Source organism: Microcaecilia unicolor, chromosome 2 (genome assembly GCF_901765095.1).
Source record: "Microcaecilia unicolor chromosome 2, aMicUni1.1, whole genome shotgun sequence".
Classification (NCBI taxonomy): domain Eukaryota; kingdom Metazoa; phylum Chordata; class Amphibia; order Gymnophiona; family Siphonopidae; genus Microcaecilia; species Microcaecilia unicolor.
The window spans coordinates 543,904,692-543,921,431 of record NC_044032.1 but is presented as its reverse complement, the minus strand read 5'-3'; the positions used below and the strand labels follow the sequence as shown (position 1 = coordinate 543,921,431).

Genomic DNA, 16,740 nt, shown 5'->3' with positions numbered 1-16,740 from the left:
AAAGGGATGGAACTCTGTTTATCTTCAAGCGCCTCAGTCCTACCAGAATTAGAAGCCCGATGCACTGCAGCATACAGGAGCTCCCTCGCCACCAAGCAAGATGTAAGGCACTGCAAAAAGGCCACCGTTAAGTTGGTCCAAACAGATAAAATGGAGTGAAGAAGAGCCTAGTGGCTAGCTCCCCCTGAGATGAGCACCAACACTGCGCAAACCATAGAAACCACACAGACTGCTATCAAAGGTAAGGCCATACGAAAGAGAGGGGATATAGAGAAAACTCCTGAAAGAATACGGTACCAAGGGTGCTGAAGCCCCAAGGAGGCGTGGGAGTCAAATACCACAGGAAAACTCAAAACCGAGGGAAAAAAGTTCCTTTCAGGAGCCCGAAAAATTGCAGGCAAGAGAATTGCCACAAGCGAAGGGAATAAAAACTAAGCCCTTCTCAAGAACAGAAATGGTTACACTGCTAAGTAACTTCATCCTGCACAATTCACAGAGGGCAAGCAGACCAGCTCGCCAATGCCAGATATATGCCTGAGGGAGCCCCAAACGGAGAAAACAGAAGCGCCCAGAGAGAACAGAAAGGTAGCCACTTTCAGTTCGACGACCACTAAAGCAGCGTCACCCAAGTCCGGTCCTGGAGTACTCCTTGCCAGTCAGGTTTTCCGGATATCCACAATGAATATGCATAAAAGATTTGCATATAATTAAGGCAGTGTATGCAAATCAAGTTCATGCATATTCATTATGGATATCCTGAAAACCTGACTGGAAAGTAGTACTCCAGGACCGGACTTGTTAAACACTGCACTAAGAACCAAGGGAGGGGGAAAAATACAAAAAACAAAAACTTTCTTCAGCTTCGTTAGGGGTTTTGCAAGTATGTATTTGTTTACTTCCTTCACTGAGGTGAGTCATTCTGGCATTAAAATCCTCTCAACTGTCGAATGCATGAGAAGTGAAGGCAGGAAGAGGAGGGGAGGGAGCTGGTACGACCAGGTGGCACCGTAGCTGGTGAAATGAGGGACCCAGCACTACTGAGTGTCATTCTGGCTCCAATAAGGCCATTTCTTCTCTAATTTCTTTTTTTTAATGAGCCATAAACCAGAATGAAACCTTTTGCTCAACTGACCCCTAGAATTAGCTAGAACAGGAGCCTCAGAGGAGCACCACAAAAGGGTTGCACAAGCCAACTACCATCTGCTTGGAGACATAGAAAAATATTGAGCATTCCAGGATGCACAACCCTTAAGGGGCAAATTACTTGGAAAGACTTTTTCTCTGTCTCCTTCTGCTGGTAGATGGACATAACCCATTGGTCTGGTAGAGATGACAAGGAAATACATTTTAGGGGCTCAATGATGAAACAGAACTGCGTAGGCTGGAAAGTTCTGTAAAAATCTAAAGCTTGTTACTCATAGCCCATGCTGGTCTCTGAAAGACAGCATTACTTAGTAGTGAGGATATTAGTGCAGACCGGGAACTGAGTTTGATTCACACTGCAGTTCTTTATGACTCTGGGCAAGTCACTTAATCCTCCATTGCTCCAGATACAAAATAAGTCACCATTTATAATAAGCAAACCACTTTGATTGTAACCACAGATTTTTTGGTCTTATCTGAGAGCCCATTTTGTGCCCTCCATGAATATATAATTTCTATCCAAATAAACGAGTATTTTTAACAAAGTTATGGATGTTTTTTATAATGATGGCCATCTTGGATTCAGCAATTTTAATCTCGATTTTTGAAGTGTTTGTTCAATGTTTTTAACAAACGATTTGATTGGGCATGATATGCCCTTCATTTTTATGTTTTTAGTTCTTGAAACTGAAGCTTTAGACTGTTTTTGCATGCAGTAGCTATAGTGTCCCCTATGACGTCGGTGGAATGCACAAATGGAATTTATAAAGTTATTTCCCACCCCCACCCTCCTTTATAAAGCTGCTATAGCAGCTGTCGGTGAGGTTATGCCGACACAGTCCAACTGCCATGTGGCTTTGTAAACAGGGGGGTTATTGTTTAAGCAGCATCTGTGTGTTTTTGATATATTTTTTTACACATATATTTGGTGTTTATTTAAGTAATAAGTGTCACCTTAGCTGTTTTGCACTTCAGTAAGTCAGTATGCAGGTCATGTGAGCTACTACCAGTGCATTAGGAACACAATTGTCATATTCAACAGACTGTTGTCAGCACAGTGACCCCCCTGGAGGCTGGAGGTCCTGGTAAGGATTATTCTGGTTTATTTTTCTGTATGCTCCTTCAGTGGCTGCTGTATTCATTCTATGGCTGAGTTTGATACTCACATATAGTTTTTACTGTTTTGACCTTGCAGTAATGTCTATTGTGAGGTAAATGGTCATTCTTGTTTTGTTTTTTACTGTAGTTTGTCACTTTCTATGTTTCACACAGAGTGCTTTGAGATATTATTTATTGGTTTAGTTAAGTACTCATGTTATTATTTATCCATTATTTATTGTATAATTCTGACGTGTGCAATGGTTTTACTATGGTTCTTTGGGGTTTTTTTTCCCACAAATTTTGATTTTATTTATTTTAACAGTTATATTGAGCCCCTGAAGCTGGCTGTGTTGGGTGTTTTGATTTTATTAATTTGTTTACCAATAAAGTCTATCTTGCTATTATTAATTTGTTTACCAATAAAGTCTCCCTTGCTATAACCACCATGTCTGCTCTGATGCCTTCATATCTCATTTTTCAGTTAATAAATGGTTTGTTATTTTCTTTTACACAGTGACTGGATAGGTTTTAGACTGGCATTCAAATTTTAACAGTTGACAACTGATTGTTGTAATTTATTTAAACTTGATATGAGATCCATGATCTAGAAGCACTGGAAAGCCAACTCTGAGAAAATGTAATATCTGCATGCAATAACACTTTTAAGCCTGGATATCCAAGGAAGAGCCCAGTAATGAAAATATTTTGTTCTGCTTACCTCCTTCAGACACCAGAGATCCTGCTAAAATACAATAAGCCTGAAAAAGTATTAAAAATAAAACTTAATATATGAAATTTAACCATTAAAAGCATTTATGAAGAAAATTATTAAGATGATCTTACCCAAAGAAGAGATTCTATGGGCTGAGGGTGAATTAAACCTATGATTCCATGGTACCACGAAAGTCCTGCACCCATCATGAAAATACCAACTCCACTAATCAGTGAAGCAATATAGCGCATATTTGTGAAGCCATACCTGCAAAGGAAAAAAATGCTGAGCTTTCAATGTATTCATATCTGAGAAGCAAAAAAAGCCTTGTCAAGAGATGCTCTCTCCTAACTCTAGCACTGCACAGAATTGGAAAAATCTTAACCACCCAATGCACTAAACAGATACCACACTTTTCGAAGCCCATAGGAGTATCATCAAGCAAACATTCTCCATCTATTTACCTTCTGAATAGTTGCCTTCTGATTTATTAAGTTAAAACCAAACTGGAAAAATCAGAGCCTTTTGAAAATTTATAAAAAGTTATCTAGATGAATGTGTCATATGGATCAAAGAAAGAGGGTCCTACGCAAGGCAAAAGTTTTTCTCTCTTAGTCAGTGCTACTTGAAAACAGGTAAGCAACAGTAAGAAGGAGTTACAAGATAAACAGATGAGCACACAGCTAAAAACAGCCAAACACATTTGTGTGTAACCAGACAAGACAGTAATGATTGCATATTTCTAGAAAATGATTCAAAATACAGCAAATGACATTTAATTTAAATTTTCTTCTGTAATCCCACCTCTATACAGGCTATTTAGATATAATCTCATTACTTTTAATGTTATGCACCACAGCTGCTGATGAAATTGATTTAATCCTTTTTAATGCATTCAGATGTTTAATGAACATGACAGCATTTAAAATTCCTATGAATATAATTTCTAATTTAATTCGTATAATCTTTCCATGCAATCAATGATTTGTTTTTACTGTAAATACATTTCTATACTCTTATCATTTCAACAAGCTGCACAACAACATTTAGCCTGTGGAAAGAATGTCTCAGTCTTCGAGCTCTGTCAGCATCCCTTTGTCATAATTCCTATAACCAAAAACTTACACAACTAGCTGTTATTAAATTCAGGATTTCTTTAATACACGCTAAATACTTGCATAGCAGTAACTTAACTCACAAGGCTGAACAGCTTATATTGATTTGTGACTACAGTATAGTTCTGACTTAAGAAATGTTCTTTTCAGGGGTATTAAATATTAGGGTCCAACTGATGACTGGCAATAACTCCACTGCTTTCAGGCCTAGTAAATATTTTCCCATTCATGTGAACAAAAGAAGAACTCATTTACCTAAACAAGTTTCCAGCATTGTCTAATGATAATTGAGGCTGTAAACCTACCCCACTGTAGCCCCAAACCTCTATGATGTATTCCTCAGAAGTCACAATAAAGCAAAGTTGTTCACTTGTAATGGGTGTCTTCTGATTAAGGTCACATGCATGGCTCAAATGACCACATGTGGCTCTGATGAAAAAAGTTTCCCGAACTTTCTGGAAAGAGTAAAAGGCTTTTCCAAACATCCACAGGAGTTCCCACGCAGCAGTGGCCCTGCAACCAATCTCAGTCTCTAACTAACAAAGCTGATAATTGGAGAAAACTCACAAGTAGAAGAGGATTAGTATGACTGGTGAAAAGCTGAAGACCTGCAGATCTAGCCACACATGCAAGTTATCTTCAGTTTAAAAAGGGGAAAACAAAAATCACCAGCCAACTGTCGCACTGGTCAGGAATAGTGAGCCCTTGGGCCACTGCCGAGGAGCGGCAGCGGCAGGCAAATCACCCAAACAGGAGGCAAGGCAGAACAGACTGATACCACCAGAACTGGAACAGCCGGACTGAAGCTGTTGGACTGGAACAGAAGCAATAAGCAGTAAGCAGGAGAATAGTCCACGAGCCAAGCAGAGTCTTACTGGCAGGCAGCAAAGCAGAAGGGAAACCAGGAACCAAACAGAGTCTATAGGCTGGCGGCAATCAGTAGTAAACCAGGAATCAAGCAGGGACTTGGGCAGGCAGCAAACAGGAGAATAAGCCAGGAATCAAGCAGGGTCTTGGGCTGGAAGCAGACAGTAGAATAAACCAGGAATCAAGCAGGGTCTTGGGCAGGCAGCAGACAGTAGAATAAACCAGGAAACCAGCAGGGTCAAAGGCAGGCAGCAATCAGTAGAATAATCCAGGAAAACAAGCAGGGTCAAGCTGACAAAGAAAGCTTTCAGGGCAGGAACCGCAACAGACCAACAGGGACAGGAACACAACTCAAGACCTCTGTTGCCAAGGCAAAGTAGAAAGTTTCCAGGTGGTTAATAAAGGCAACATACAAGGGAGGTCACCAGGTAAGGGTGCTGCTTAGTTCCAAAAATCCCAAGACAGTCTGGAAGGCTGGAAAATCTGGACCGGACTTCTGGAACATGGGAAACAGCAAACAGACAGTCCATTGCAGCCACCAGGTCTAATCACCAGGTGGCGAGATGCATGAGAGCATGAAACATGGCACAATCGTGACACCAACAGATGCAACCTCCTTCTTCCCCTCAAAAACAATCTTGTTCAGATTGTCTTTTGCATTTTATTCCTTTAAAATGTTAAGCACACAGACATTAGTCCAAATCTAGCATTCCAATGTGAACACTAACCTGAACTCCACATAACAGCCTTCCAAATATTCTCAGTGGAGATAGGTCTTAGATGAGCAATCAATGTTACCATAGAACTTATATTTACAACAGCAACCAAAAAAAAAAAAACAACCGTGATGTGCCCATCTACATTTAAGCAGCCTCACATAAGAAAAAGACAGCAGTATTGCTTACCTGTAACAAGTATTCTTAAAGGACAGTATAATACCTGTCCTCACAAGTGGGTGATTATCATCCAATGAAGCCTAAGGTTGCTTAGCAAAGGCAGTACCAGGCTTATTGGGATTAAAATAAAGAAGAATGGACCTTCTAAGGGCTTCCAAGGCTCAAATTGTGCAAAGCACATTCATGCTTGTAGTCATATGGCCTGGGAAAAGTATTGGAAGGCAGAAACCTAGGATACATAGGCAGAACAACCCTAGTATGAAAAACTTTCATATAGGACAAATAAGCCTATAAGGCCTGAAGCTCACCAACTACATGCAGAAGTGGCTGCCACCAAAAATGAAATCTTCCAGTACAGGTACATCAGCTCACAGGAGTCCAGTAGCTCAAAGGAAACTTTCATCAGCTGCATCAGTACTATGCTGAGGTCCTGATAACACAGGGGGAAGCTTGATGGGAAGTTGTACAGGTTGTGTAGAGATGAGTTTACTTTCTACATAACAGGTGCCTACTACTGCCCTGATATGAACCTTGAATTGTTTTTTTAAACCTGACTTCAACTGATGTAGAAGAAACTCAAACAGTTCTTACGTGGAACAAGAAAAATGCCTCAGAGTCTTTCACTTGCATCAGATGGCAAATCTCTCATTTAAAACAATAAAACCTAGTGAAGCCAGAAGACTACAAGGCATTATAAGGCAGATTCAGGGAACTGAACACTACGCCCTCAACCTCTAGACTGTAAGAACTAAGGACCAGATATCAGGACAGTAGGATATGAATCTTTATTGATGGGTGATGTCATCTAAAGGAGCTTGGCACAGACTGATGAGTAACTAGCTCTTGAAGTTTACAAAACTTTCTAGCATGTTCAATTGTATATGTTAAGGACTTCAGATCATCATCACCACACAGGACCACAGGATAATAATCATTAAATGCAGAGAATCCAACTCCTAGAAGAGGTAGGTGGGTATTATGAAGATATTCAATTGTATATGTTAAGGACTTCAGATCATCATCACCACACAGGACCACAGGATAATAATCATTAAATGCAGAGAATCCAACTCCTAGAAGAGGTGGGTGGGTATTATGAAGATATAACTCGCAGGTCTAAGAGAACATTCATCCAGAGGCTCAAAGGAAGCATTCATCAACTGGGTTAAGAATGATGTTGAGATCCCAATATACTGCGGGAAGCTTCAACAGAAACAAGCCCTGCCAAAATCATTGAACTAAAAGGCGGAGGAGGAGTAGCCTAATGGTTGATGCAGCGGACTGGGAAACCGGATTTGATTCCCACTGTAGTTCCTTGTGACTCTGGGCAAGTAACTTAACCCTTCACTCCACCAGGTATAAAACAAGTACAGTAGAAGTCCAAAAATCCACACAGCTCGGGGATTGGGTCATTCTGGATTTTCAGATTTTCTGGATTCTCAGGCAGTACATTTAAATTCAAATTTAAGGAAGAATAACCAGGCATCCAGCATCTCTCTCCCACATCCTGTATGTACCCCATCTCTGTCTCTGCAGCTTAATAAACTGCCAGAGCCCAAAGGAGGGGGTCCAGGCCCACAAGGCCCTGTGGCTAATGCCCTGCCCATGGCTCTCTCTCAATTCCCCCGATGTACCTTTTCAGAAGTGTAAGCAAGTCTTCTGTGCTGCAGCACCAGCAGCAACCATACTCACACGCTGCCTCCAGCCTGCACCGGCCTATGCGGTATATCAAATCACAACCCCTTTCCCTAAAAGGCTGTAGTAGGCTTACCTTGGTAGACTCCTAGACAATGTTCATAAAATTCTGGCTGAGGGCAGGAAGGCACTAGTGCTACAATTCAACCTAATGCGTTCAGTCTGCATATTCTAGACAGAATGGGAATAACTGGCAATGTCCATAAATGGCTCTCAGATTTTTTAAACGCTCGCTCTTATAGAGTAAGATTTGATACTAATTGCTCAGAGAACTGATATAATCAATACGTGGGTTCCATAGGGGTTGCCGTTATCTCCGGTTCTTTTCAATGTTTATTTGCTTTCATTGGGATACAAGTACATATAAGTACACAAGTATTGCCATGCTGGGTCAGACCAAAGGTCCATGAAGCCCAGCATCCTGTTTCCAACAGTGGCCAATCCAGGTCACAAATACCTGGCAAGATCCCCAAAAAGCTCAATACATTTTATGCTGCTTATCCAAGAAATAAGCAGTGGATTTTCCCCAACAATTTAATAATGGTCTATGAACTTTTCCTTTAGGAAGCCATTCAAACCTTTTTTAAACCCCGCTAAGCTACCCGCCTTTTCCACATTCTCCGGCAACAAATTCCAGAGTTTAATTACACGTTGCGTGAAGAAAAAATTTTTTCCGATTCGTATTAAATTTACTACTTTGTAGCTTCATCACATCTTCCCTAGGAGGAAAGGCTAAAGCGTCTAGGGCTCTTCGGCTTGGAGAACAGACGGCTGAGGGGAGATATGATATGCATTTATTAAGTAATGAGTGGAGTGGAACGGATAGATGCAAATCATTTGTTTACTCTTTCCAAAAATACTAGGACTAGGAGGGCATGCGATGAAGCTACAAAGTAGCAAATTTAATACGAATCGGAGAAAATGTTTCTTCACTCAATATGCAATTAAACTCTGGAATTCGTTGACAGAGAATGTAGTAGGGTATTCAAAGAGTTGATTAGATTGAAGTGGGATGTGACATTTTTGCAAGAAATGCATTTCAGACCGCGAGATGCTGATATGTTACGACGTAGGCCTTTCCAGGAAGTAGTAGTACATTAGGGAGGGGGAGCTAAGCGGATGGGGGGAGTGGCTATTTTACTGAGGGAGAGTTGTGGGTTTGTAAATCAACAGGAGATTCGGGACTCAAATCGAAGATGTGTAGCTCTAAGAGGAGTACTGCAAGGCAAGGAACTTACACTGATCAATTTATATTTTCCGAATATGGGACAGAGGGAATTTTTCCAAACTTTGTTAGGGGAGCTCCAGGGATTTATTGGGGGACAGGTGATGGTGGGTGGTGACTTTAATGTCGCCCCCGATTCACGCCTAGACCATTCTACTGGGGGAGGCACCATAGCGGTCCTGGTCGTAAAGCATTGCTGCAATTTTTGCATGCGATGGAAGTGGTAGATTGTTGGAGGCTGTTACATGGAGTGCAGCGGAATTACACTTTTTACTCCAATGTGGCACAGTCATATAATCGAATAGATGAACTATGGGTCCATCGCAATGGTTGGGACATGGTGGAGGAGGATGAGATAGGGACTATTCAAATCTCAGATCATGCGCCAATGTGGATTAAACTTACCGGGCTGGGCCATTGCAAGCGGCAGGGATACTGGAGACTTAATGAATCATTACTAGGGGATGAGAAAGTGCGAGAAGATATTAAGCTTAATAGTCAAGAATTTCATTGCTTTAATGACAATGGGGAGGGAACAGATGGGGTATTATGGGATGCACTGAAGGCAGTGGTGAGGGATGCCTTAAGTGGGGGACGCGTAAGAAAAGGGAAAAAGGGAAGGGAAGGGAAATGGGACTTGATATACCGCCTTTCTGAGGTTTTTTGCAACTACATTCAAAGCGGTTTACATATATTAGGGTACTTATTTTGTACCAAAGCAATGGAGGGTTAAGTGACTTGCCCAGAGTCACAAGGAGCTGCAGTGGGAATCGAACTCAGGTCCCCAGGATCAAAGTCCACTGCACTAACCACTAGGCTACTCCTCCACAAAGGGCAGCACTCGCTCAATTTACTACTACTATAAATCACTTCTATAGCGCTACCAGTCGTACGCAGCGCTTTACAACTGAACATGAAGACAGTCCCTGCTCAAAAGAGCTTACAATCTAAATCAGGACAAACAGGACCAAAAAGAAGGGAAGGACAGACAGAAGGACACATAAGGATAAAAGTTACAAGTCAGGAGTCGAAAGCAGCATCAAACAGGTAGGCCTTTAGCCCGGATTTGAAGGCAGCCAGGGATGGAGCTAGACGTAATGGCTCCGGAAGCCTATTCCAGGCATAAGGTGTGGCCTAGAAAAGCGGCATAAATGAAACCCTACACCACAGCTATGGAAAGATCTTAAAAACGTGAGAGGAGAAATAGCACAATTGCAGATGGCGGAAGTTGATTTTATGAGAACTAAGCTTAAGCAACAATATTTTGAGTTTGCCAATAAATCAAGTACAATGTTGGCCAGATATTTACAGGCTAAGAGAGCGAGATCTCTTATTCAAAAGATGAGGGATGGTAGGGGAGGATGGTACTATGCTGACTCAGACATTGAAAAATGCTTTTTGAAATACTATCAAGATTTATACAGTGCTCCTAAAGGCGAATCAGCTGCAGACATAGCTCGCTATTTGGATCATGTTCCATTAAAACAAATGAATGAATCCGAAAGCGCTCAGCTTGGGGAACCTATTAGATTAGGGGAGGTGCAAGGGGTGATAAAAAGGCTTTCAAATGGTAAGGCACCAGGGTTAGATGGATACTCGGCAAAATTCTACAAGTGCTTTGTGGAGGAGCTTGGGGTTCTATTGGTACGGGTGGGTAATGGGGTTTTGAAGGGCAATGGGCTTCCAGCATCTATGTCTGAGGCTGGGGTGACGGTCATGGCTAAACCCAGGAAAGACCCCACCGTCTGTGGCTCATATAGACCTATTTCACTTTTGAATGTGGATGCAAAGATAGCGGCTAAGATCTTGGCTAATTGTTTGGATGGGTAGTGCCGCAGTTGATTCATATAGACCAATCTGGGTTTATCCCAAGGAGGCAGGTAGGGGAAAATATAGGCGTACTCTCCATTTAATATGGGAGGCGCAAAGATCCTGGGCTAGTACAGCTATGTTGGCCATAGAAGCAGAAAAGGCTTTTGATCGGGTCAGTTGGGGGTTCTTGCGGGAGGTGAACCACCTAGGCCTTGAAGACAATTTCATCGCTTGGTTGGCAGCACTGTATGCGGCTCCGAAAGCAAGCCTTAATATAAAAGGGGGATACACGTATTTCTTCCCAATTGGTAGAGGGACTAGGCAGGGATGCCCCTTGTCGCCCCTATTTGCACTGTACATGGACCCTTTAGCAGAATTGATACGTCACCATCCAGATATTAGGGGTATCACGGTGGGGGGATGGAACATCGCATTGCTCTGTTTGCAGACGATGTGCTGCTTTATGTGGTAGATCCTGAGCAGACGCTACCTATGATATTAGGAATCCTTCAGGAATTTGAAAGATATGCTGGTTTAAGGGTCAATATGGATAAAAGTGAGCTGTTGGGGATTTCCTTAACCCACATGGAGGAAAGTAGATTGAGAGCAATGTTAGGTTTTAAATGGGCTAAAAACAGTATTCGGTACTTGGGAATCCAGATCCCTAGGGACCTGGGAAGAGTGTATAGTTTAAACTATGGGAAGATCGTAGATCAAATTCGGGTGGACCTCTCCTGATGGAAGGGACTGTGGCTTTCCTGGTGGGGGCGCATGGCAGTAGTGAAGATGAATGTGTTGCTAGATTGTTATTTCTGTTGCAATCACTGCCGGTGGCGGTTCCGAGGCGGACACTTAAACAATTGCAGAGCTCTTTACCACAGTTTATTTGGGAAGGTAGACACCCCCGTTTGGCAGAACGGGTATTGTGGGGGCGGCTGAGCGGGGAGATAGGGCGGTGCCTAATATCGAATGGTAATATTTGGCTGCTCAACTTCGGATGATCATGGATTCGGAGAGGGGGAGAACAAAGCCAGCTAGTCAGGTGGAGCAATCATATTGCCCTCACCGACCACTGAGTTCTTATTTGTGGACTACTGAAGGAGTGGGATTGGTATTGGCTGGGATACAAAATCCATTTGTGAGGCATTTGATGGGGTTGTAGGGAGAAATGAGGAGGAGATGGGAACAGACTGAAAGGGTGTCCACACTTGCATCTTTGCGATGGGAGCCAAGTTTTGGGACTGGGAGAGAGAATGCCATATTTGTGCGGTGGGAACAAGTAGGTATATTGAGTTTTCGAGATTTTCTGCAGGGGGGTAGGGTGAAGAGTTTTGATGCGCTGTGCTCCATGTACGGTCTGTCCGGGGGGGGGGGGGGGGGGGACGACGACATTTTTTCCTATTTACAAATTCAGCATTTTGTAGGGGCCTCAGGTTGGAAGGGAGAAAACCCTCAGGAGATGGAAAGTCTGGAAAACCTGTGGCTTTGTTCAGGAGGGTGCCCAGACCCATATCAGTGATACATTTTTTAGGGGATGGGATCCCAGGCCATTTAGCTTTCAGGGGGTGTGGGAAGCAGATCTAATCTTTCAATTTTCTGATCAAGAGTGGGAGATAATTTGTGGGGAGGTTCAAAAAGCTTCTGTATGTGTATTGGTGCAGGAAATCGCACATAAGGTTCTTACTCGATGGTATTACACTCCTGAGAGACAAAAGCAAATGTACCCTGGTACATCAGATTTATGCTGGAGATATGAATCACAACTGGGTTCATTTCTACACATATGGTGGACCTGCCCCAGAGTGGTCCCCTTCTGGCAGGCTGTTATGAAAGCATTAGTAATTTTGATGGAAACATCTTTAGTGTGCAATCCCTCGGTGTGCCTCTTGGGCTTATTTAATGAGAGAGATTCTTGGGAGAAGAGTAAACTGATGCGGTGGGGACTGGCAGCAGCCAAGTGCCTTACAGCACAGCATTAGAAGAAAGGGAATGCTACATACCTGTAGAAGGTATTCTCCAAGGACAGCAGGCTGATTGTTCTCACTGATGGGTGACGTCCACGGCAGCCCCTCCAATTGGAATCTTCACTAGCAAAGGCCTTCGCTAGTCCTCGCGCGCCCATGCGCACCGCACATGCGCGGCCGTCTTCCCGCCCGAACCGGCTCGTGTTCATCAGTCCCATATGTAGCAAGACAAAACAAGGGAAGACACAACTCCAAAGGGGAGGCGGGCGGGTTTGTGAGAACAATCAGCCTGCTGTCCTCGGAGAATACCTTCTACAGGTATGTAGCATTCGCTTTCTCCGAGGACAAGCAGGCTGCTTGTTCTCACTGATGGGGTATCCCTAGCCCCCAGGCTCACTCAAAACAACAAACATGGTCAATTGGGCCTCGCAACGGCGAGGACATAACTGAGATTGACCTAACAATTTTTCCAACTAACTGAGAGTGTAGCCTGGAACAGAATAAAACATGGGCCTAGGGGGGTGGAGTTGGATCCTAAACCCCGAACAGATTCTGAAGCACTGACTGCCCGAACCGACTGTCGCGTCGGGTATCCTGCTGCAGGCAGTAATGAGATGTGAATGTGTGGACAGATGACCACGTCGCAGCTTTGCAAATCTCTTCAATAGTGGCTGACTTCAAGTGGGCTACCGACGCTGCCATGGCTCTAACATTATGAGCCGTGACATGACCCTCAAGAGCCAGCCCAGCCTGGGCGTAAGTGAAGGAAATGCAATCTGCTAGCCAATTGGATATGGTGCGTTTCCCCACAGCCACTCCCCTCCTGTTGGAATCAAAAGAAACAAACAATTGGGCGGACTGTCTGTTGGGCTGTGTCCGCTCCAGATAGAAGGCCAATGCTCTCTTGCAGTCCAATGTGTGCAGCTGACGTTCAGCAGGGCAGGAATGAGGAAGGGGGAAAGAATGTTGGCAAGACAATTGACTGGTTCAGATGGAACTCCGACACAACCTTTGGCAAGAACTTAGGGTGAGTGCGGAGGACTACTCTGTTATGATGAAATTTGGTGTAAGGGGCCTGGGCTACCAGGGCCTGAAGCTCACTGACTCTACGAGCTGAAGTAACTGCCACCAAGAAAACGACCTTCCAGGTCAAGTACTTCAGATGGCAGGAGTTCAGTGGCTCAAAAGGAGGTTTCATCAGCTGGGTGAGAACGACATTGAGATCCCATGACACTGTAGGAGGCTTGACGGGGGGCTTTGACAAAAGCAAACCTCTCATGAAGCGAACAACTAAAGGATGTTCTGAGATCGGCTTACCTTCCACACGGTAATGGTATGCACTAATTGCGCTAAGGTGAACCCTTAAAGAGTTGGTCTTGAGACCAGACTCAGACAAGTGCAGAAGGTATTCAAGCAGGGTCTGTGTAGGACAAGAGCGAGGATCTAGGGCCTTGCTGTCACACCAGACGGCAAACCTCCTCCATAGAAAGAAGTAACTCCTCTTAGTGGAATCTTTCCTGGAAGCAAGCAAGATGCGGGAGACACCCTCTGACAGACCCAAAGAGGTAAAGTCTACGCTCTCAACATCCAGGCCGTGAGAGCCAGAGACCGGAGGTTGGGATGCAGAAGCGCCCCTTCGTCCTGCGTGATGAGGGTCGGAAAACACTCCAATCTCCACGGTTCTTCGGAGGACAACTCCAGAAGAAGAGGGAACCAGATCTGACTCGGCCAATCAGAATCATGGTGCCTCGGTCTTGCTTGAGTTTCAACAAAGTCTTCCCCACCAGAGGTATGGGAGGATAGGCATACAGCAGACCCTCCCCCCAGTCCAGGAGGAAGGCATCCGATGCCAGTCTGCCGTGGGCCTGAAGCCTGGAACAGAACTGAGGGACTTTGTGGTTGGCTCGAGATGCAGAGAGATCTATCAAGGGGGTGCCCCACACCTGGAAGATCTGTCGCACTACACGGGAATTGAGCGACCACTCGTGAGGTTGCATAATTCTGCTCAACCTGTCGGCCAGACTGTTGTTTACGCCTGCCAGATAAGTGGCTTGGAGCACCATGCCGTGACGGCGAGCCCAGAGCCACATGCTGATGGCTTCCTGACACAGGGGGCGAGATCCGGTGCCCCCCTGCTTGTTGATGTAATACATGGCAACCTGGTTGTCTGTCTGAATTTGGATACTTTGGTGGGACAGCCGATCTCTGAAAGCCTTCAGAGCGTTCCAGACCGCTCGTAACTCCAGGAGATTGATCTGCAGATCGCGTTCCTGGAGGGACCAGCTTCCCTGGGTGTGAAGCCCATCGACATGAGCTCCCCACCCCAGGAGAGACGCATCCGTAGTCAGCACTTTTTGTGGCTGAGGAATTTGAAAAGGACGTCCCAGAGTCAAATTGGACCAAATCGTCCACCAATACAGGGATTTGAGAAAACTCGTGGACAGGTGGATCACGTCTTCTAGATCCCCAGCAGCCTGAAACCACTGGGAAGCTAGGGTCCATTGAGCAGATCTCATGTGAAGGCGAGCCATGGGAGTCACATGAACTGTGGAGGCCATGTGGCCCAGCAATCTCAACATCTGCCGAGCTGTGATCTGCTGGGACGCTCGCACCCACGAGACGAGGGACAACAGGTTGTTGGCTCTCGCCTCTGGGAGATAGGCACGAGCCGTCCGAGAGTCCAGCAGAGCTCCTATGAATTCTAGTCTCTGCACTGGGAGAAGATGGGACTTTGGATAATTTATCACAAACCCCAGTAGCTCCAGGAGGCGAATAGTCATCTGCATGGACTGTAGAGCTCCTGCCTCTGATGTGTTCTTCACCAGCCAATCGTCGAGATATGGGAACACGTGTACCCCCAGCCTGCGAAGTGCCGCTGCTACTACAGCCAAGCACTTCGTGAACACTCTGGGCGCAGAGGCGAGCCCAAAGGGTAGCACACAGTACTGGAAGTGACGTGTGCCCAGCCGAAATCGCAGATACTGTCTGTGAGCTGGCAGTATCGGGATGTGCGTGTAGGCGTCCTTCAAGTCCAGAGAGCATAGCCAATCGTTTTCCTGAATCATGGGGAGAAGGGTGCCCAGTGAAAGCATCCTGAACTTTTCTTTGACCAGATATTTGTTCAGGGCCCTTAGGTCTAGGATGGGACGCATCCCCCCTGTTTTCTTTTCCACAAGGAAGTACCTGGAATAGAATCCCAGTTCTTCATGCCCGGATGGCACGGGCTCGACCGCATTGGCGCTGAGAAGGGCGGAGAGTTCCTCTGCAAGTACCTGCTTGTGTTGGAAGCTGTAAGACTGAGCTCCCGGTGGACAATTTGGAGGTTTGGAGGCCAAGTTGAGGGTGTATCCTTGCCGGACTATTTGAAGAATCCACTGATCGGAGGTTATGAGAGGCCACCTTTGGTGAAAAACTTTCAACCTCCCTCCGACCGGCAGGTCGCCTGGCATAGACACTTAGATGTCGGCTATGCTCTGCTGGAGCCAGTCAAAAGCTCGTCCCTTGCTTTTGCTGGGGAGCCGAGGGGCCTTGCTGAGGCGCACGCTGCTGACGAGAGCGAGCGCGCTGGGGCTTAGCCTGGACCGCAGGCTGTCGAGAAGGAGGATTGTACCTACGCTTACCAGAAGAGTAGGGAACAGTCTTCCTTCCCCCATAAAAACGTCTACCTGTGGAGGTAGAAGCTGAAGGCTGCCGGCAGGAGAACTTGTCGAAAGCGGTATCCCGCTGGTGGAGCTGCTCTACCACCTGTTCGACCTTCTCTCCAAAATATTATCCGCACGGCAAGGCGAGTCCGCAATCCGCTGCTGGATCCTATTCTCCAGGTCGGAGGCACGCAGCCATGAGAGTCTGCGCATCACCACACCTTGAGCAGCGGCCCTGGACGCAACATCAAAGGTGTCATACACCCCTCTGGCCAGGAATTTTCTGCACGCCTTCAGCTGCCTGACCACCTCCTGAAATGGCTTGGCTTGCACAGGAGGGAGCTTGTCCACCAAGCCCGCCAATTGCCGCACATTGTTCCGCATGTGTATGCTCGTGTAGAGCTGGTAAGACTGGATTTTGGCCACGAGCATAGAAGAATGGTAGGCCTTCCTCCCAAAGGAGTCTAAGGTTCTAGAGTCTTTGCCCGGGGGCGCTGAAGCATGCTCTCTAGAACTCTTAGCCTTCTATAGGGCCAAATCCACAACTCCAGAGTCGTGAGGCAACTGAG

The 16,740-nt window shown here is 45.3% G+C and overlaps 1 protein-coding gene across 2 annotated transcripts in view; it reads right to left on the bottom strand.

Annotated features, from left to right (window-relative positions):
- The window catches only part of SLC30A9 (solute carrier family 30 member 9), a 257,679-nt gene that overhangs the window by 86,195 nt on the left and 154,744 nt on the right, over window positions 1–16,740 (bottom strand). For both annotated transcript variants that reach the window (XM_030191340.1, XM_030191341.1), the window contains exons 11-12: window positions 3,088–3,223; window positions 2,963–3,002 (exon numbers count right to left, since the gene is read on the bottom strand). In XM_030191340.1, the coding sequence (XP_030047200.1) occupies window positions 2,963–3,002; window positions 3,088–3,223 (176 nt within the window). The remainder of the gene's footprint in view (window positions 1–2,962; window positions 3,003–3,087; window positions 3,224–16,740) is intronic.